At 40.9% G+C, this 22,672-nt stretch overlaps 1 protein-coding gene across 1 annotated transcript in view; it reads right to left on the bottom strand.

The window, feature by feature from the left end:
* The window catches only part of pdzrn4 (PDZ domain containing ring finger 4), a 32,410-nt gene that overhangs the window by 4,215 nt on the left and 5,523 nt on the right, over positions 1-22,672 (bottom strand). The window contains exons 2-5 of the mRNA XM_076111816.1: positions 8,459-8,730; positions 7,503-7,605; positions 2,556-2,654; positions 1,032-1,094 (exon numbers count right to left, since the gene is read on the bottom strand). Coding sequence (XP_075967931.1) covers positions 1,032-1,094; positions 2,556-2,654; positions 7,503-7,605; positions 8,459-8,730 — 537 coding nt within the window. The remainder of the gene's footprint in view (positions 1-1,031; positions 1,095-2,555; positions 2,655-7,502; positions 7,606-8,458; positions 8,731-22,672) is intronic.

The following is a 22,672-nucleotide window of genomic DNA, read 5'->3' as shown; positions in this document are numbered from 1 at the left end:
CATGGCTCTGTATTACAAGGAGAAGTGCTTGTGTGCTGACCAGGAACTGAAAGACTCGTCAGATGCAAAAAAGGTCTCAAAGCTGTCTCCATAAACTTACAGACAGCATGGCACTAGAGGCTCAAATAGGCTTGCATGTAATAGGTAAGGGCAACAGCCAATCAGACAGAGGGCAGTCAGAGGCAGAAGGTGTTTTTAATGAACCCATTAACTAATAGGGTGAGGTCAGGCCTACAAGTGTGTATCTGCATACACACACACACAAATATGCTCTCAAAAGCAAAAAAAAAGTCATAAATATATAAAAGGGCTGAATTTCACAAATATCAGACATGGCTCACACAACAGAAATGAATATCAAATTGTATAATTAGTAAGGTGAGAGTTGTTTCCACATATGGTTATGTTACAAGAAACAGACAACCTCTCATTAAGTCCTAACGAGGGACTGCTCACCTGTGCGACCTACACCTGGTGCCACTAATTGGTGGCATCAAGAATGCAAAGCCTTACACTTTGTTAACCCTGTATTCCAGTGGGATAACAATGGGCGCTCAAACAATCTTTTATTTGTGGTACACTGGATACACACACACACAATCCAAAGCACAACAATTATTGCAAATAAGGTTGTAACATTTTAACTGTGTGTGTTTTGATAGAACGACGAGGTGTTTTTCGCATGATGATGCAGAGTAAGACTGAGACAGAGCGGAGTGCCAGAGATGATGTACAGCCTGGTGTAACTGTGAATAGGGCTTTAATTTCCCTGCAAAACGAGGTGATTAAATATACATATGTTTGCCAGGACTGGAGACACCTGCTGCTTAGCTATCCTCTAAAAAGGACTGCCCTGCAAGCAGCTTGGAGGACCGAACTAGGCATGTTTGCTCAACACAGACAGATCAAATAGGAAATAATGGGTTTTATTTTTATATATTTTTTTGTTAATGCAGCTGATATCAAATACAGGCACCTGTCATGAGTTCATAATATAACCTGTGTGACTGTACTGCGACGACAATAAGCACCTGTAGAATACGATCTCCTTCCTTGATGCGTCCATCTCTCGCTGCTATGCTATTTGGCTCCACCTGCACAAAAGAACATGAAAATCAATGCTGACAGCCGGTCACTGTGTATTTCTGTTTTCTCCTAAAAACACCACTAATGCACCGCTCCATCACCTCTGCTGTCAGCTAAAACGTCTGTCCTTTTTTTTCATGAAGAAGAGCTTATTTCCTCGTATTTTTCTATAGTAGCTAGTGACTGACACTGACTGAGGTAACATGTAAGTCCTTAACATTATACAAGAGACCATGTGAGTTATAAATAAAAAACTGAAAACAATAAGTCGCAAATGTTTATGGCACAGACATGATTTTATTTTAGTTGAATGAATAAACATCTCGTATTTTTCAAAATGCATCCCGGGTGGATTATGCAGCAACAATACAAGCCCTCAAATTTCATGAACTTTGTTGTTCTTGCATTGAAGATCAAGAGAGATAGCGACATGGGGGGGGGGGGGGATAAACCCTTGTGGAAATAGAGAAAAGAATTAGGCACTTCCTAAAGTTGCTCCGATTCTATCCATTCATACATTTTAATGAGGGAAATTTGCAATTTTATTCTTTTTTTATCAAACATTTTAAAATAGATGCGTGCGTTCGGTCGGTGGGAGACTGTTTTTATAATCTGTTCAGCAGGTTTTATATTAACAATCATTTTCTTTGTCTGGTTCAAGTAGAGCAGGTGAAAACCTAAGAAATAGCTGGCAGAGTTAACAGATTAATTGATATGTAATTCTAAAAAGATTGAAAGAAACTAAATATACTGTAATTCTGTCATTGATATCCCCATAACAGCTCTTACTTTTCACACGCTTGCCTCTTTTGTTAATACTGGGATTGAAACTGCACCTGCAGTGAGATTGAACATTTTAAAGCACTCATAATTTCATCATTCATTCAGTTTGTTTTTCTATGTGGAAAAATCATTTGAATTTGAATAAGAATCTCTGTAATACATCCCATCTTTGTTTCGTGTTCTTGGTATTCAGTGGTGGTACAGTAAATGAGTCATTTAACATACTGTGAGGGGGAAAGTGAAGGTTGCCGCTCAGAGCTAATTAAAAAAACCTTCAATTAAAACAAATCAGAGCAGGAGGAATGAGGAGGAATAAGAATGGCAGGACCGGAATCACATTTCAAACCTGACTTCCTCTTTTGCCATGCATCGCTCATTCAGAGTTGATATTTGACTAGCTAACATGTTTCTCTCCTTCCTCCCTCATTCAGTTCTACTTGCTCTGTGCTTCAGGTTGTAAAGATGGGAATTCAAATGGGATTTCATGCCATCTTTTAATAACTTCCTGCTCCAAAGGAAACTGATCATGGGAACATGTAGCTCTGTCTCTATCAGACCTCATCGGGGAAGTAGGTAATTGCGTAACCAGAAAAAGCAATTACTACTAAACAGTTAAATGTGTTAACACTATTTTTTTACCAATATGTGTAAGTGTAGAACCAAATAACGGGAACATCTGTCCCTACCTGGCTGACATAGATGCCGCTGTCCTCCTCATCGTCGGTCCTGTAGCAAAGTGTCAAGCCAAGCTTCTCCAGGCTGTTCCGCCTGCACAGCTCCACTTCCTGTTTCACACACAAAAAAAACAATACTGTTTTAACCTAGACATGTTTTCCCATGGTGCACCTGTTATGAGTCATTTTTCCCAATGGAAAAAAAAATGGAAAACCCATATTGTTACAAACACAGAGTTTACTCATCTGTTTTGCAGAGCAGCTGAAACAATGCCACCCATGGGAGATGACTTCATTTTTATGCTCTACATCCCCGTCACTAATCACTTTGGGGGGAGGGGAGGGGGGTTCTGCAGTCATAAGTAGTGAGATTGCTTATGGCAAAGATAATCTATGTCAATTTTACTACTGATAATATCCATGCAACCTCAAATGCCTGCCTATCTCTCCCTTTTTTTTATACACTCACACACACTGAAGTAAAAACAAAATAATTATGTATACACTTAAGGTGAAAGTTTAGCAGTTGAATTAAAAATATACTTTTTTTTGGGTGGCATTGTTGCAATATTACATGTTCTTGATTGCCTCAATTTCTCTGTAATTATTTGGAGTCAAGCACTAGACTCTGCTTTTAGCTCTTCTTTGCTCTCCACCAACTCCTGAGGGAACTATCTATATCTTTTGTTGCTTGATGCCAGCTCTGTCAGTTGTTTGTTGGTCCTGAGCAGAGTACAGTGGGTTTATCAGAGCTTACCATGAAAACAGTCGCCTGCTGTGACTGGAAATTAGGTTAAATAGAGCATCGAGAGTGAACCAAAATGGTAAAATGCCCAAAAGCGGGAACCCGCATTGCTATCATTCGAGCTATGTACCAGTCAGGAACGGTTGCCTGCTGCTAGCTGTTGACATTTTTCAAGTAAAAAAAAAAAAAGGAACCAAGTCGATTGTGTAGCACATACACACACAGATTGAGGATTTTAGTTTCAACCTGGTTTAGTCCCTTGGATTCTACTAACTACTAATTAACACCTTAAGTCGCAGTACTCACCGCACTAGAACTCAGCCCAGCACAATGAACATGTACACTTACACAATGGAGGACGACACAGCAAACACACAAACAAAGGCCCCAGCATGTGTTCGGTACATCAATGAAATAGAATCCCGTTCGTATCAAACTGAACCCAGCATGTGTCAACATACAGGGGCAGGTCTTTAATGGCTATAGTAATGGTATCCACTGGCTGGTCCCGTCCCACAGGAAATGTCTCTAAATTTAGCTCGACTCGCTATACTGGCTCCTTCTGATCTCTGCTGTGTGTAAAGGTAATCACATAAAGATAACTCAAGGGGTAATCTTTATTAACCCCATGCTGCCAAATTCATTTCAGTGCTGTGAAGTCGTGAAAGGAGGGGAGTGGGGTAAAATGAGGGATGGGGGCAAGAATTAAGCCCCAGCCCCTATTTTTCTGTCATGGGAAACCTTGATAGCAGAGATTGGCAGGGGAAGTAATTAATTTCCGTGGCATTTAACTCCCTGTGCAGACAGCCCTGACCTTCAAAGGTTGGGTGGGGTGTGAGGAGTTTATAATATTGTTACACCATGTGCTGGTCCTGACTTTCCACACTCCTCGCCAGTTTAGTACACACACTGAGATCAGACGGCACTAACGCCTTTATGTCAGTGCACATTGGGTGGTACGCTGGATAACTGGAGTCAGTTATCGTGCTGTGAAGCCCACTGGTGAAGATGTGTGGAGCCAGGGGTGCTGAAGCTCTATTTGTGATGATTGGATCCTAATCCGTTCAAATTATGGCACAGCTGGCGGAACTAATTTCATGTGGCTTACAATGCATTGTCACAATTGATGGAATTTGTCTTCTAAATTTACAGTATATGGTTTCCCAATTTGAAAAAGGAGAGATCCCATTTACCACATGTTACTAATTTATATAAGAAATGGAGACATGTGACAATAGGTGGCGTGCTGTTTTTCAGAGCCACATTAAACATCTGTTTGTAACATTTCAGTCTCATATGCACTTAACAGTCACTTCAGTTTTCAGTCAAAAGAAATGACTGCCTAATGTTCATTGGCTCATTGCTTCCACATAATGACATCCTTTCAGCTGCCACTATTTTATAATGCTAGTCTTTAAAGTGTAGTGATGATAATTCAGTCAGCCAGGAAAAGCTTACCTATTGATACGGTGCTGTTTTTAGCTTCAATCGGATGTTTCCCTCTACTCCGGTGCTTCTATTCTGTTTGGTAGTACATTGACAACCTCCACACAAACCATTTAGCGGAGGCAGGTCTTTAAAGTGTGGCAAAATAACTCCTGTTAAAAGGGTTATCTTGGATTGGGTTAAAGACTATTGATTTTCAAACGCAGACCTGTGTTAAGAACATGGGGGTGTGGATTTTGTAAGGCATTTATCAAGCAGTAATAAAGATAGTATCGAGTTGCATCATGGTAACTGTGGGATTTTTGGAGCTTGGCCTATACCACAGAGTAAAAGCCTGGATGTCTTGGCCTGTGCTGCATTGATGTCGACCATCCTTCATTTATCTTTTTTTTTAAAACATGGTGGTACGTCTTTCTTCTTTATTCTATCCCCTTTTTTCTACCTGCACTGACGAAGCTGAAAAAGATTCTTTATTTTTGTAGCACCCCTTCCATACCAATATGTTGGGGGTTTTGTGCATTAAAACAACCCAGCCTTTGATGTTTGGTATTGTTGAAAATCAAACAGTTACCAAACAGATACCTGTCTGCTTTCTGGAAGACTGCTGCTGCTTCATTAATCACTGTGTAAACTGATGACCAAACAAAGCATTCATTAAAATATCTGCTATTATTCAACATCATATTCCCTGGTAAGTAGATCTAAATATCCAAAAGGGGGTTGCAACTGTTTATATATGAAATTCAGTATATTCAGTAACTCTGGGCCTTGGGTTTGGAATGGCTTGCTAACAATCAGAGATAAAAAAAAAATGTTGGCTCTGAAACTCATTTGCTGCATCTACTGTCTGCTATATTATACAAAAGTAGCAGGAGCAGTATTATGACAGCAGGAGTACCCATGTGGACAATCCGTTGGAAGTGAAGCCCAACCTGTCAGAAGTAATGTTCCTGGGAATGGCAGCCCTATTCTCTACCATCCAAGAGGAAAGCCATTCGTGTTTCAGTTAGATACACATGGATGGACAGAGGTAAGTGAGGATAGATGATTTGGTGTGTGTACGTCTGGCAGGTGGGGGTTGGGTAGGGACTGTATGTGCGTGTGTTGTAAAGCCAACCTTATTCTGATACTACTGCTATTACTGCACACAAGCCCTCCAACCCCCCATCCCACCCCTGACACACACCGGTGACTATTTCATCCAGATGACGCTATAAGGTAAGGCCACAGCTGGCCGCAGAGGAATCCTAATGACCCACAATGCAGTTCGCTGAACCAGGAAGTGCCCATTAAACCAGGGAGGACCATTGACAGTAGCAAAGGCCACCCATCACTGTCACCTAGCATGGCCTCAAGGTCCACTCTCTGAGTGGCACGATTCATCTGTTACAATGGAGACACTACAGACTGTATGCTAAAGTAAGATGTAAGAAAAGGCTTAACGTTACCTGCTAAACATCAGCCTGTTACAATGTCATCGTAAGCATGTTAGCATGACGACATTAGCGCAAAGAATCGCTAGCATGACTAAAAGGTTTAAATAATCCTGAATAGATGACTCGTCTTCAAAAAAATCTATGTAATTCTGCGCAATATGAACTTGTATTTTAACACATGGTAGTGACATATACTAATAAAATAAAGGTGTATTTGTATTAGAGATACTAGTATTTTGAGTACCGTCTACGATAAACCAGACAAGATAACACTTGTGAAATACACACCATAGATGGCAGATAATTCACCTGCCACAACTGAATATATTCTAGTTGATTTATCTTGGCAAGGTTGATTGACATTCAATAACATTGCTCACCCTAACAAACAATGAGTGCTTGCATTTTACTACATGACATTCACAATTTCTGTTCAGCTCGAAGTGGTTGTCTGAAAAGGGGACACAGATATTTCTGAAGGACGGTGGGACGGTGCATGATGAAAGGGAAATGAACAGCCTGTGACTGAAACACACTCGTGATTCAACAGAGAGGGATTTTCCTTTGGTACGATTAGATGAAGAATGGCCTTCCGTTTTAAACCCAGGGTCTTTGCTGTGCTATGCAGAACAATCTAGCGTAGATGCAGCTTTGACAAGGGACAGTCAATTTCCTTGTACTATTGTGGTAGACAATTTTTCCTGAATTGTTGTGGGACATTGTAAGCATCATACGTCAGGGCGAGCCTTGGATTATCTCCCGGGATTGTTTATTACTGACACAACAGTGGCCTCTTGTCCAACTGCATTCAATCTTGTTGGAATAGCTTGGAAATCCACAAAGTGAGAGATTGCACAAGTGTTGTGCTGCGCACACCCCGTGGCTTCATACGAGTCTGATACAGCATTATCACCATTTAATTCTTCATTTGAAAAATGAATACTCTGCATGTAATTAATAAGCTACCAGTCTGATAAAGACATCTTTTTTCAGCACCCATCAAAATATAATAAAATAAAAGCAACAGAGGAAGGATAATGAATTGTCCAAAATGGAAAGGGTTTGTACTATGGGGAACATACATGTGGTTGGTAAACTCTCATTTTGATAGTTCTGTTTTTTTAATGACTGCATTCATTGGATGGCCAACAGTAGAGAGATGACAGGAGGGGAGATTCATCCTCTGTAGACCAGGAACATTGATTCAGTAACAAAAAAAGTTATCTTGTTCTAGACCAAAGTTGTGGATAGATTGACTTGTTGTATTGTTTCACTACAGTATGAGTACTTTAAAGTACACTCATACAGCAGCAATATACAAAGAAATCTTACCTCGTACTCATACTCTTCAGTCCTCTCCACTTCTGCTGGGATATTGGACAGGTACTCTGGACATTCATAAAAGTCATGCTCCATGGTGTGGATGGAATGACAACTAGAGAGAACGGAGAATAATAGATAGCTATGTTAAAGATCATTAATGTATGTTCCTTTATGCATATGTCTTTGTGGTTCTCATCACTAATTTGGAATAAGCCGCCAATCTATGGAATGGCTTTGGCAGTTTGAGAATGATGCCATCATACCAGTAGGTGCATGTTTTAAATGGCTTCTTTGAGAAAATTAAACCAAAAAATATTGCACAAAACAACATAGCATACCCCTTACATTAAAGTAGTTTTCTTATTTTGCAACAAAACTTTGAAAAGCAATGTAAACATCAACCAATCGCCCCATAAAAGCCATGACCTCTGCAAATTGTCACCATGATAATGACCCCTCCATAATCATTGACCCAGGCTGGCAGATTTGTAGTTTCACAGGACAAATTTATTTCATCTACTGCCCAGCAAAGCCCTATTAATAGCCACTGAATGGACCGAATGCCAGAATGCCCGCTCTATCAGCCCATTGGCTTTTAATCGTCCAGCAAAAGCTCCCATTAAAGAAAATGAATGTAGCACACAGAAGCAATTATTGCATGCGGGTTTGGCTCCGCATAATGATATCACTGGGAAAAAGTACTTAGCTATGCTGGGGGTTTCCACACCATGATACAACTGCTTAATTACTACCATGAAATGAAAGAGAACAAGCCTTGGGGAAGCTTCAGGTACATTTGGGTTGGGAATTTGTTTTTCCTGGTTCCAGCTAACAAAATACGGGGTAATCAATTTCAACCTATCCATTTCATCTCAGTGTGTGTACCATTAACAGTCATGTACCTTTCACCAGATGGATAACTTCTAGCCTTAGCCGTAAACTTCCCTGTGTGTGTTTGCCCTCACCTGTCAGACAACAGGAAGGGACAGATGTCAGGGACGGGAGGAGTAGCCGGCCGAAGCTTCGCCAGCGCCATGATGTGCTCGAAGGTGATGTCCGTTTGTGTGCAAACGTCCACCACACACCCATCCTGTGGCGCGCCGCCGTGGTTATGTGCAACAGCAGCCGTCGCTCTGGTGGGGGTTCGTCGGAGAACCTGGACAACGATGGGGTCTCGCCTGATGGCCTCCACCACTGCCTCCTCATGGTCGACCTTGGAGAAGTTGCGCCCGTTCACCTGGGGGGGGGGGGGGGGGGGGTTGAGGAGACCAAAATCATCAGCTTCATGTTGAATGTTATGGTAAAAAAAGATGCAAACCATAGTCTGAATTCCCTTGTCAGTGACAATAATTACTATTTAAACCATCTCTGAGAAGAGGAGACTCAGTAAAGAGTGAAAGGAGACCTTGTACACTTTCAAAGATCACAGTGCCTTTTATTTTTTTCAAACCCTCATTTATCCAAGGACGATCTGACAGACATGCATACTGTTTCACATTCACACTTGGGAGCCTCGCAGTACTTTTACATGTCTACACAATCAGGTGCTGAACAGCTTCCAGTAAAGAAACTCCAAGTTAAGTGCTTTTTTAAAGGGCACTTTTGCAGTAATTCTTGATGGAAAAATAAAAAAATAAATCTCCCTTGTTTTTACCTTGTCGGTGCACTTTTCCAGCAAGTTCAAACATTTTATCTGCTCCTCATGAATGCGCTTCTCGATCCTTTTGGCTGCTGCCTAATTTACACAGACTGTAGAATGTACTAGATTGCAGCGTTTGCTGAGTGGGAAAAACTCTTTAATGAGCTCATTTCATCTTGTTTTGTTTTCCACCAATTTTCTTCTTCGAATCAATCTAACTCAAATGCATTATTTACACTGTATTCCTACCATTAAGCCCATAAAACGTAGAATAAAAAGAATACTGATTGAAGCAAATGTGGGAAGGAGAAGTGGGGGAAGACAATGATCCATTGGGAACATCAGTTTTAGCAAGCAGCGCCTACTTAATTTGCAAGATCAGGAAAGGTTGTGCCACAAGGGAATCAGTGCAGAAGAGATGTCATACTGACAGCTGTCAATGTGAAAACACTCCCCCACGTGTGTTAATTGTAACCCAATTAGTTTTAACTCTGTATGCCAAGGCTGTGAAGTTCAATTTCAGCCTGAAATTGATTGTTTGCATTGATTTTGGATGTCTGAGTGTGTCAGAGTTTGTCAAGGGCTTAAAATGTTGAAGCATATGCCTAATGTCAGCATCATTATTGGGAGAACAAATTAGAAATATGAAGAGCTACATTCTGAAATGTCTTATAATGTATATTTTAGCATGTCGGAAAGGCTTAGTAGGGGCACGTTGATGGCATTATATGGTTTTCTTCTTGGGATGTCGCATGGGGTATGTAAACAAATTTACTAAATGTTCTAATGGCTTTAGGAACCCATCAGTCCACATCCACCGCCATCTGCAGCTATGATGTCAATTAACTTATGGCTGCATCCAACCTGTGGCCTGATTGTGTTTTTGCCACATAAAAGTTCTCCTCCACACACAGAATTTTATTGTCCCATTTGAACCTATGACCACCTCGGAAAAAGTGCAGAGAAAGTTCCACAACAATGTTGACTTGTAATGAGATCCAGATGGACACATTCATCTCCAATCAGAGAGAATGCTCTGGAAAGCAGGAAGTGATTGTGCGGGTACACCTGCCCGTGTGTTTACCTGCTGTTGTTCCTCCATTCAATCTGCCTGTTGATGAGCTAACTGGGGGCTGATTAATAGCCAGCAGATGTGACAACGACCGGGGATAATGGCTCAAGCGTGCAGGTTGGTTAATGTCTACGTGTTTGTGTGCAACGCGCATTTTGTACATAATATACACATAATTTACAAAAGCATTAAGGATAATTAAACCACAAATGAGGAGATAAAGAGGAGCAGACGAGTTAGAGAAGGGTTTTAAAGCTTTGAGAACAATTGAGATGTGGATTGGGCGAAGTGGTTCACAATCAAAATCATTCACATTTTTCTTTCTTTATGTCCACGTTTAGTATGCTATAAATCGTAATGTAATTACTTCATATTTCTTAGTTGTGTCATTCATTCTATTTTCCCTTTTGATCACACATATTCTGCAATAAACCTTCAGTGACATTGATCCAATATCAAATATTTTCCGTTAGTTTCGTCGAAATATTCTCATCTTCTGTTCTGTGTATAATCTTTTTCTTTGCGGTTTCCTTTGAATATTATTGTTTACCCTTGCAATTACTTCCCCAAAGGGATTCTATTTTGATTTAGTCATAGTATGGGATTTTCAACTCCATCCATGTGTGTGTGTGTGAGTGGGTTAGATGCACGGAAGCTATACGTGTTAGTACAATATCCGTACGGACACATGTAGGTGTGCGGATTCCATCTATATCAAACAGTAATTCCATTTTGATTACAAGTACCCTTTCTCATTTCTCCACTGTGGTCCTGTGACCACGCTGACAGAGAGACAATATCAACTCAATGCATCATCTGATATAAACCATGAAAGCTCCACGAGAACACTAAAAATAGTAGAGATCATGGTAGTCTGCAGGGACGGCTGTCATGAACCAACAATCTAGCGCAGCCTTCATATCCCTCTCAAGTTAAAGGTTACCATTGCCAATAAAAATGGTTCCCAGTAGCCCTAAATCAAAGCTTCTCTTCTCTCCAACCACTCTTCCTTTAAAAGGTCAAAGGTTCAAAGTGGTGTGCCACAGTTTGGGATAGCAGAATATACCATAGCTTATGTGTGTGTATGTTCACTGAATGTAGTGGGTCATCATCGATCTACAACCTTTACTGAAAATGTCATTTGCTTGTTATCGGCCCACTTTGTACTCTGTTTGTTATTACTCCTTGAGACACTTATTGTGTGGTCTTTGTCTTTTTATCCACACTGGTCCGAAAAGGCAGCGACTATAGAAACAGTAAAGTTTGGACCCAGTAAACCGTCAGACCGTCTGACGATGTATTACGACAAATATTCATACAAATTAAAAACCATTTGGCTGCTGAATCTCCAAGAAACGATTTAGCTAAAGTGGGGAAAAGAAGTCCATACAGGGGAGAAACCCTTTAGTTGCTCAGTTTGTGATTAATATTTTATTGTAAAGCAGATACAAAGAGACAAATGAGAAGTCTAATAGGAGTGAGACCACTTAGCTGCTTGGTTTGTGGTAAAACATTTGTTCAGAACAGTTAAATGAGAAGCTCATTCATACAGCAAATGTACTTTTAGTCCTTGCATTTAACTTTTTATGCCGTTTTATCATGTTCCCACTTTTGTTGAAATTAACTGACTTGGATTCTTAAGATTGCCTGTGTCAGATGTTGACATAATTTGCCCTTTCTCAAGTTATAGCTAAATGCTTCTAAGCGTATTCAAATATTTTGGACTATAATCTCTGTACATTGCACATATTCTATTTATACTTTCATACGATCAACTTTTGCACATCCCCTGGACAGCATTTTGCACAAAGATACTACTTTCATTAACAGATATATTGTAACAGACATTTTTTATTGATTTTCATGTTTGTTGTCCTATGCAGGGCTTGCTTTCATTTTTATGTTCTCTTATAGTATGCTTCTGCTTTGTATGCACCAAACAATAAATCAAATTCCTTGTAGGCTGTGTGAAAACCTACTTTGCAATAAACGAGATTCTGATTAAAGGGTGCAGGGGAAACGCAGTATCTACAAAAGAAAATAAACGAATCTATCTCAGAAGCTTAGCTGGCACTTACTGCTTACATTACCCTGCAAACCTAAACTACTGTTTAGACGGATTAGTGTATTTTTCTTTATCTGGATCATGTTTTGAATTTAGCTACCTTGTAATTAATGCGGTATAACAAACTGAAATACTAACATGTTGGATTCATCTAAAATGACTTACAAGAAATAGGTTGGCAAAAGTAAGTACACTCACTTCTAGCTAAAGCTAGCTGTGGCTAACTCACCAAGCCAGCTTTAACGTCGTCTAGTGTTCTTTGCTTTAGCTGTTTGGTCTTTGGAGCCAGAGTTTTTTTGATTTGTAGTTACTGCAAATTTGTACGACATGCTTATTGTCCAGACAACCTGAACTCAGACCACTGTCTCCTCTCTCCCTTTGTCCTGTGAAAAGTCCTGTGCCGTCTTTGATATTCACTTCTTGAAATGGTTCTACAAAGACTTTAAGGTCACACATATAGCAAACGGCGAGTCTCAGCTCCCAGCCAATAATGTCACATTTTGCTGCCTGTGATGCACCAATTACACACATCATTGACTATACGGGTTTACTAGCAGACCGTGGTGTGGAAATGGTTGGTACATGTGTTGAGACGGGGTTGAAAGTAGCACAGTGAAAGCCAATCAGGGCCGGGCCTGCAGGCTTTCAATTTGCTCAAGAGAGGACTCATGTCAACCTTTAAATGTGTCACACAGTTGGATCAGTGGGCCACTAAGATGGCTAAATGTTTCCACTTTTGAATACAAACCGGAGCAATAAGGAAAGCCCAGAGATAAGAGTTTGTGTGTGTGTGTTTGCAGTGCAGAGATAAGAGCGTGATGGAAACCACTCAACCTCACAGCTAAATCTGACAGATACGGTATCATTGTGAGCAAATGGAGGCAGACACACACAAATGTGCACACAGTTTAAACATGACATCAGCTCCCCACAGACTTAAAACAGCTCTACAATGCGGCTGTTTGCATTAGCCATGTTTGACTGAATAATGGCAGTATCTCAGACTGAATAGGCTGACAAAGGCCCACGAAACAATAAGCTGCCGAGAGACCCCCTGCCTATTCAACAACGACCTCGCCTGCCTCCGAGGAAACACAGAGCTCTAGCAGCAAGCTTTCTTCCATAAATCCCATATCGTGGTTTTTGTGAACTTCAGCTCAATACAAGTGAGATTGTTTTGACATTGAAATTGGCATATTGTGATGAGTGAGGAAGCGCAGGTGGCGTGCTCCAATAATCTGTCAAATCTCATTTATTTTACTCCTTTAGCTGCATTGAGATGGTTCAGGAGGTCGCTCTCATGTGGCGAGGGATCACTGTCATAAATGTCTCATTTCAATGATAAAAGTCTCTGACATGCAATATCACCTATGTGCAGCGAATGCAAAGAAGATGATGGTTTCATAGATTTGAGTGGCAGGCTGGGCATCTGGTGGGTCAGGCTCGGTCAACTGCGTCACGCTGATTCTTGCCTTGTGCGGGATGAGAATAACACAATGCTATTGATGCACCCAGGGCGAGCAAGCAAAACAGAATGACAGGGTTGAAATAAACTTTCTAATCTTGATCAGCTGAAGTTCAACATGTAAACCTTTTGCAAATGGTCAATGGACTTAGAGTCAAATCAAGGCAGCTAGTTTGGTTAGCAAGTTGCCCCATTAGTACCTTTCTATGCAGTTAGCGAGCCTGCAGCCAGTTGCTATCCAGGGGGCTAACTTCTGTGTTCCGCTTTGGTTGGATTCGGATACAATATTTGAAATGATCTTAAAACTCAAGTTGATTTGGGAAACTTAAGGATTTGCACTGTCTGCAATTCCCTATGTTAGGACTTCTCACAGGTTATACAAATTTCTCTTTCAGTTACAGAACTTTTGCTTGTTAAGGTTTGCTACTTTTTTGGTAGACTTCAGTGAAGTTTAGTTTCCTTATGACTTTTATATTGAGCTCAGAAGTCAGAAAGTGAAAAAAAAAAAAAACTCAGATAATACCTCTCACTTACTGTACAATTACAGAACCTGCCATTTCAAAGGACATAGAGAATCCTATATATAGGTTTGCGTAAAATTCGCCTGAGAGAGTGGCTAAAAACATGTAATTCACTACAATTATAGGCAATTTCAAGCTGAGTATGATGACTCTGTGGGATAAATGACTGCTGTTATGCGGTGATGTGATCCATTTGAGGAGAGACAAATTGTGTGAGGTAAGGAAAGTTCATCAGTACCCCATTGCAGAAACCTAAATCTGAGTCAGAATTCAACATTTTGACCTCAAGTTACTCTATTAACTTACATTTTCTTCAAAGTTTAACAGTTTAACTTCAGAGAAACCCTGACTCAACTTAAAAGTGCATGAGGAGTTGGTGAGATTTCACATCTGTTTTGCATTTTAAGCCTGATTTGTTCATCTTTCCCAATCAGAAACTGTTCACTATGCATTGTGACGCTCTGCTGTTTTACATTTCTGTATCGCACCAATTAATCAAAGTGACAAGGTATTTAATGAGAGGCAATTAGAGTGTTAACCAAAATGCAAATCAGATTGAGAGAGAGCACGGAAGGGGGTGCTGCGAGAGATGTGTGTTGGTAGTAGTAGTAGTAGTAGTAGTAGTAGTAGCGGCATCGGGTATGCGTACGTGTGTGTTCGAGTGTGTGTGCGATGAGCTATGGCAACGGGTTCAAGGAGATTTCGCTCAGTGCTCCTATTAGAACTCTTATTCACTGGTTTCCTGCCTGTGTTTTTGTGCTCGTCTGCATCCATGATTGCATCTGTGTCCACGCCTGCTAGTGTCTGTACAACTTGTAATGAGTGTCCTTCACAGTTTTTTTTTTTTACAGACATGGGCTCCTGCACAACGGGCAAAAACAACCAATTAGTTCTGCATGGAGAAAGAGCTCACGACAACATGAAACAAATAGCTGCTGTCGGGACGGATGTTAAGTAGCCCGCTCAAGTCAATCCCTTGTACATCACACAGTATCTGTATGCAGTAGATTAGACTGTTTTCTCTTGGAATCGCTCTTCACAGTGCTGGCTTGTTTTTAGCTTTTAGATATTTGCTTCAAAGGGAGCGGTTAAATGTAAAAATGTCTGAACTTTTAGCACAAGAGTGACATGCTTCAAATGTTTTTTTCACAGTCTCGCAGCAACAGCAGAGACCAGTGCTTCCCACATGCCTCTGTTCAACACTATCTGCTAAAATTAACAGGCTGGCGTACTGTCCTTCAACCGGTTATCCTGCATTCAAGCCCCTCATCATGAAGCATCGGCACTGCTGAAGTGTCCTTCAACAAGATCGACTTTGCTGCTCAGCAGCTGATCATACGCTGTTACCTTCCCATGGAGGGCTAAAACAAAAGATTATTTCCTACATTTCCCAGAATCACTTCAGGCAATCCTCATCATAGCCAGAACTCCATTTTGCACCAATAACTCATTTAAAATATCTCATCACTACAACCTCCTTGCGCCAAATCTCCCCCCATAAACTCAAGGTTGGTATCAATGCGGCTGGCAGGGTTTCCTTTTTTTTTTTAAGTTGTGAGAGGAAGCCAAACGAAAGAATGGCTTGCTGTTATCTGGTAAAAGAGAGTGAAATACAACCAACAATCCTTTCTAATTTTCAAAGACCAAAACAATACAAAGACCAACAGAGCGATGAGTCAATCATTCAATAAACCATTCTAGAGGTAGCTCGTCATTTTTCAGCATGCTTGTGAATGGAATTATTGGAATAATGAAACACAAATTTTAGGCATTCCAGTAATGTAGTAATTCTCACTAAATGTCTGCTTGTCTGGATAAAGATGAACTTTAAAGTTGACTTTAAGTAAAATAATACAAAAATATTTGTCAATGTCACAACCCAGTCCTGATGAAACATGATTACTTTCACACCCTATTTTTCATCCAATTTGATTTTCTAATTTATTTATTCTCATTTCTTTAGTGTAATCAATAACAAAATTACTTATATGTCTAACATAATGTGTAATATTAATTATTTTATAATAGCAGTTGGTTATGCCGGGCAACAGGGATTGAACCCACATGCAGACGAGGGAGGCAGCAGGATGACTTCAGTGAATTTATTGGTAAAATAACTTAGGCAGGCAGCTACTGTAAACATACAGATAATAGACGCTCAAACACAAAAGCAGGAAAGCAACAGAGCAACCAGATAAAGGGCCGGTATATACAGTATATGGGGCTGGATCTAATCAGAGGGAAGGAGATGCAGGTGGGTGATTTGGCGATGCAGGTCAGGTGAGGCACAGGGGTTATTGGAGGGCAGGAGGGAGTGGCAGGTTTTGAGAATAAATACAAGGACATGTGAGAGGATTCATATAGTTTCAAGTATTGTTTCTTTTTACCCTTGGATGGAGTACTAATGGTACTAATGTGCCCATTTGACTTCCTCAAAAATATGTCTACTGATGATCATTTATGTAAGCATGCGTATGTCTCCATTGTCTTTAAAATGACTGGAATGAAATTTTTTTAATCTAATAATATTAGTACTTTTATTTCTGTCATCCTCCTTTCTTTGGAGTGACTTTTCTTTGTCTTGCTGTCAAGGGTTTATTTCCTCTTTTGTCTGTCATTCTAACTGCAAGTCAGCCCATTTCATTTAGATTCGATGTGTAAAAACACCGTATATTGCCAAAGCACTCTTAAAACAGACAGTACATCACTTTCTGTTCTATGGGTTTTGTGCATGTCTCGAGAGTTTTCTCCTCTCTAGGTCTTCACATGTCTCTTTTTCCCCACCCCGGTGTGAAACCACCAGCGGTATAAACGTGCGCGCAGACATCAGAGACTGTTGACTTGTGACTGTCATTCCAAGCAGCCATTTCTGATGTAAGTGGGAAGAAATCAAAGGTTATCATCTGTCAGTGAACACATTAAGAACCGTCTCATTTCCTGCTCTTTGTACGACTTCCAAATGCAATGCGGCTTCCTTTCAATTAGGCTTCATGAATACAGATACTTCCCACTGTTACAACCTTGGAATCAAACATGATTTGTCTCGTAGCCTACGTTTTGGAATTACAATATGAGTATGTTTGTGTTTTATTCACAACACAACAGCATATGTGACACTTTCAAGGGAAAAACAGCCTCCCATTGTATCATCACTGAGCTAATCCAAAGCATATGAAGTCCAATTTAAAAAAAAACGGTATACAATAAAAAACCCAATGGCAAAAGTTGAGGAGATTTGCTACACACTGCCTAATTTAATCCACAATTTTACTCAACATCAGTAGCATAGCCTGGCAGTTTTCTTCATTTCCCTTCATAAAACGACAAATTCCTTTTGCCTGGTGGGCTCATACATCATGGCAGGGCCAATGTGTCTGCGTTTAACTAATAGGCTCTGTGTCCTCAAGCAGGCACGGATGGCACGGGTTATGACAAACTGCATCAACAAGACATTCATTACCCTCAACATCCTAGCAACCAAATCACAATTACCCTGATCCAAGAGTGAGCATCCAGCCCCGCTGCCACACTCTTATTCCTCGCACAACATGTCGGCAACGCATAAATTAGCCTTCTTTTGTCACATTGGGGGGTTGGCGGGTATGAGAATTAGCTTAGTTTGTTGTGCTTGTGATGAGTCTGGGTGAACTGATGGCAGATGACTGCCAAACATCTTTCCTGGCAAATCAACAGACACTTTAATTTTTACTCCGCGTGCATCTGTACATGTGTTTGTGTTTGGGGATGTTTTGTGTGTACATTTTACATATATGTATCCTTTATGTGTGCATCCATGCAGATCGTTGTCTTGACTGACTAATGTACTTGGTCTGCGTTGTGCCAGGACTCTATTGTTGCGCCGTGTCCTCCCCACAGTCATTAGATCGCCATTAATCTCTCATCTGCCATTAAAACAACAGCCAGTGAGCTGGGCTGAACAATACAATGGCCCTTCCTCCAGCCCCTCGACACATACTAGCAATGAGTTTGAATTAGGCTCTCGGGGGTCACCGATTAGACCCACATAATTCATCCAGACGGCTGAGTTCACAAAGAGGTTATGTGTTACTCTTCTATATGGGAAAGCTGAACATACATTCCCCATCCAAGCATGTCATCTTTTATTTTTCTGTATTTAGCTAAAAACGAGATTGGTGATGATATTATTCTCAACAATGAAGCGTAGTAGGCGTGAAATACTGTGGCTAATTATTCTGTGCCGTTGACCTCCATTGTTGTCAAAAAAACAACAATAAGCCACAATTTTCATTACCAGGGCACTGTAGTTTATTTTTGAACACCATGCTGCTGCCATAAAAACTCTCCAGTGCACCAAATGTGTTAATGCGCTGCTGAAAATAGTTTCCAACAAATGCAGTACATTCTCCTGTTTGAGTAATGTTAGCTAAAAACTGCAGTGTCCAGCTATATTAGGATATTGTTAGGCCTTTCAGACAAATGAAACTATATATATGTGCCCCCTTTTTTATCTAAAATATTTTCTTTATTGGGAAACAATGGGCATGGGGTTGAGTGTCACAATTTTATATTGTGTATATAATGTCATAGTAAGCATTAAACAATCTATGGTTTAAAGTTATCTTTAGATCATTAATTGAAGGCAGGAATCCTGAGGAAACATTATTGGACTCTGGACTCAAAATCCTTTAGTAATTTAAACCATAAATCAGAGGGATAATGCTAATCTTAAATTTAAATTGAGGAAAGGGGGTATCCTTGCTATACATCTTTGTTATTCACATGAGCATAGTTAGTTCCAGGCAAAAGAGAGCCAGCTCCGGATGCAGGGGCATAATTAGCAAAACATGGTAAAGCTTGGAAAGTGAAAACATTTTACTGGGGAGCAGGAAAATGAAAGATTTATGTGATGCTTTTTGCATAAAATTAAGTATTTCTTTTAAAAAGCCTGGAGTGTGAACTTTACATTTTTTTCCCTCCCCCCCCCCCCCCCCCCACCAAACCTTTTTCATTTTAAAGTGATGCATGTTTATGCTCACTGGAAGCACCTAAGCCATTAGCATTATTCATTACAGGAAGCCTCCGCAGTCCGCCTCTTTGGTGGAGAAGAAAAACGACTTCACACTCCACAAACTGAGCGTGCGAGAAGAGCTCTTCCTTCGATGAAAAATACCTTCATCCAAAAAGCATGGTTGGTTAGTTAAGCGAGAGACACACTGCGGTGCAATTTACCCCTCACATCGACCCGCCACAATCAAGACTTAGACTGTATTCACAGATGAGGTTAAATCTACAATATGACTGAGTGGAACGGCTAATCACCAACGTATTCTCAGTCGGATGATGATTACTGTCTCCGTTCGGGTAATTTTTTGACTATGTCACAGATTGACTCTAAATCAAATCACAGTTTCTCAAAATGGGTCACAGGCCTCATTTGTGTGAGTCTCCACGTAACAAGGCCATGAAGCATGTTGTAATGATGATGGCTGACTGAGAACATATGCCTTCAGGAAGATAAGACTAATTGTTAACTAATAGTGGCCATCTTTTGTATACCCAGATGTTGATATTAGACTCCTAATGCTAGATTTTGTTAAATGTCGACCAGCGCCGACATTTTTTTCAATTCTTGCTTTCTGAGGTACAGGTTTGGAAAAAGGTTGAGGTTAATGAATAAGGTGCACATTATTGGCAATGTGTGAAAGTATAGGCAAACTCCAGTCATGCATAAAATGCAAACTCATAGTTTTTGTGTATGTTATCAAACTTTAACTATAGCTTTGACAGATGTGAAAATCTTCATATGGGTAATTTTGGAAGGCATACACATGTTTTGTCACATATTGTCTTTGGAGACCTTGTTGCACAAAGACGTGGCTTTAAGTTCCTTTGCAAATGATTTCTGTTGGTTGTGCAAAAAGAAGGAACATAGTATTGGTTTGTTCTTTTTTTCCAAACACATATCTCCTGAGGATTTCTGCTTGAACAATTCTCAGCATGAAGTGATTTTTTTTTTTGGGGCATTTTGCTCTGCACTTTAGGGAAAAACACTCAACCCACACCAAGACGGGTGTTGGAGTATAAGAGGATGAGCAGAGGATATCTCTTGACCAACCTTTGTGAAATGTTCAGCCAAGGCATGCAATTCTTCAATTGTCTTAAAAACAACCTTCCTCAAGACACTAATTTGACATTGTACTCGTTGTTTGGAGCCGTTATGCTGCACTGTCTGCACTGTGCTGTGATCTCTGCATTTACAGCCATGAACCATTCATTCATCTACACCGAACAAGATTGAATGAAACTGCACCACAGAATTCATGATCTAATACATTTCCTCAAACTAACAACAACAACAAAGACTTCGGCCGCTCCACATCCTGAGGGCTTTTCCCATATCAACACACGGCTTATGGTTACACCCTGTGCTAAATGCAATAACTCCCCCCCCCCCCCCCCCCCCATGCAGATGGTTTAGTGTTATTCTATCTGTAACTGGACTCGATGCGAGGCTCTGAGTGGGACTAATGACTCCTAGCCCCAAGTTGGTTAAGTGGGAATTCAACACCAGTGGCCTGTTGTAACCTAATCTCTCTTTAGACCACCTGGACCCAGGATCCACCCTGTGGGTTCAGAACACATTTGGCAGTGGCACTGCAACAGTGCATTTTCAAGCATTGAGCTAAAAGCCTTATCAAGACACATACTTTATGCAGAATGATTTAGCTCTACAACATGTTGTAGAGCGGATGTGACATCCATGGCGGTGGCTGTGAGAGAAAACATCATGACCGACAGTACAAGCTGTAAATGTTCACGATTCAGAGCCACTGTTCTTTGAAAGAAGCTGTAACAAATACCCGTCTCCCCCGAATGGTTATGCGTGATGGAGAAATTCTTGGCAAAGAGAAAAAAGAAAAAAGAAAAGGTTTTCTTTTTATAGTTTAACTGACATTTGGTCTCGGATGAGAATTGCACCTTCGCTGCCAAAGAACTCATCCAAAGATCTGACTGAGAGAAATTTTATGCTAATATGGAGGATGTTAGATGTTTTCATGTCTAAGAAGTTGTGTCTTAGCATTTTTTCCCCTGAAACAGCTAAATATCTAGAGGGATATTTTTGTGTGCAGGTGTAGATTTTTGTAGCGCCGTGTTGCAGCAAATGCCTGCAACATATCCATAACGGCTCCAGATGGTTCCTCGTAACATCTGTCTAACCTGACAAAACATAGCCTGCAGCGTGTGGCCATAAGGTGCATTATTGGGTTATTCCGGCACAAGGTTGGCTTCAAACCATATAACCATCATCGGCTGACGGCTAACACACTGAGGCTAGACACAATTAGTGTCCTCCCTGACTGACAGCCTCCGTGTCCTCCATCACTATATCTTTCTTTGCAGGATTTTCCCAGCACGCATGGGAAATTTGGAGCACCAAAGTGTATTAATGAGTCGGGTAGACAGACAGTGACAAACAAGGCAGGAAGACAGACAGGGGCAGTGGAATGGAACAGACTTGAAACTGTGTTTGGCGACTGATAAGTGATGGGAGGAGGAGGAGGGCGAGACATTGTGTTTCGGAAAGGGCGAGGTTAAGAAGGAGAATGGGGGAGTTTAAAGGACTTATTGATGGCTCGTCTTTTCTCGCTCTGGTTCGCTCCCCTCATGCTTTAGCTTACTGTTGCACAATCCTCTCTTTATTTTCTTTCTTCCTCACCTTTCCATTTTTCTCCCACCGCCACCACTCTCTGCCCCCCCTTCTCCCTCTCCCTATACCTCCTATCATCTTGGCCAGGCCACTTGGCCAATTGGTGAGTATGGTAATCAGCTAGAGGCTGATAACAACTGATAAGTCCTCTTGTCAGGCACTGAGAGCTCAAATGACATTTTTACAGAGTCGTAAAAAAAGGAAAACACACCGTAAAGCTGATGAATGGATTCGTGTGATTTTCCTTCCGTGTGGTACATTAATGTACACAGAATGTGCAAATAGGCATATTTACCTCTTTTACAATGCTGTGTAGTTGTGTGTACATGCATCATGTGTGCCTTTTGTGGAGGGGAGACACGAGGGGGGTGGGGGTAGAGGAGTGTCACTCTGCCCACATGGAGGGCTTTCATCCTGGGCTTATCAGAGCCAACGCAGGGGGAGATCGTTGGCTGTTGGAGCGAAGCGGCGACTGTTGCTGTCCCCCCCCCCCCCCTAAAAGCCGGACCCGTCTTCCTCTGACTTTGTGATTCCCCCCCCCCCCCCCCCCCCACACACACACACACACTTGGCAAGAAAAGTGGTGTGTATCTATGTTTTCTTACAGCCAGGCAGACATATACACAAAGAAAGACACCAGCTAGACAGCTAGACATGTACAGAGTGACAAGTTGACTGTCATCATCCCTATCACAAGTAAAAACACGCACAAATGAATTCACAGTAA

The sequence above is a fragment of the Anarhichas minor genome, unplaced genomic scaffold (genome assembly GCF_050575085.1).
Source record: "Anarhichas minor isolate MPS153535 unplaced genomic scaffold, ASM5057508v1 ptg000045l, whole genome shotgun sequence".
NCBI classification, from domain to species: domain Eukaryota; kingdom Metazoa; phylum Chordata; class Actinopteri; order Perciformes; family Anarhichadidae; genus Anarhichas; species Anarhichas minor.
Note: the sequence above shows the minus strand (reverse complement) of the source record. Positions and strands in the feature narration are given on the sequence as shown.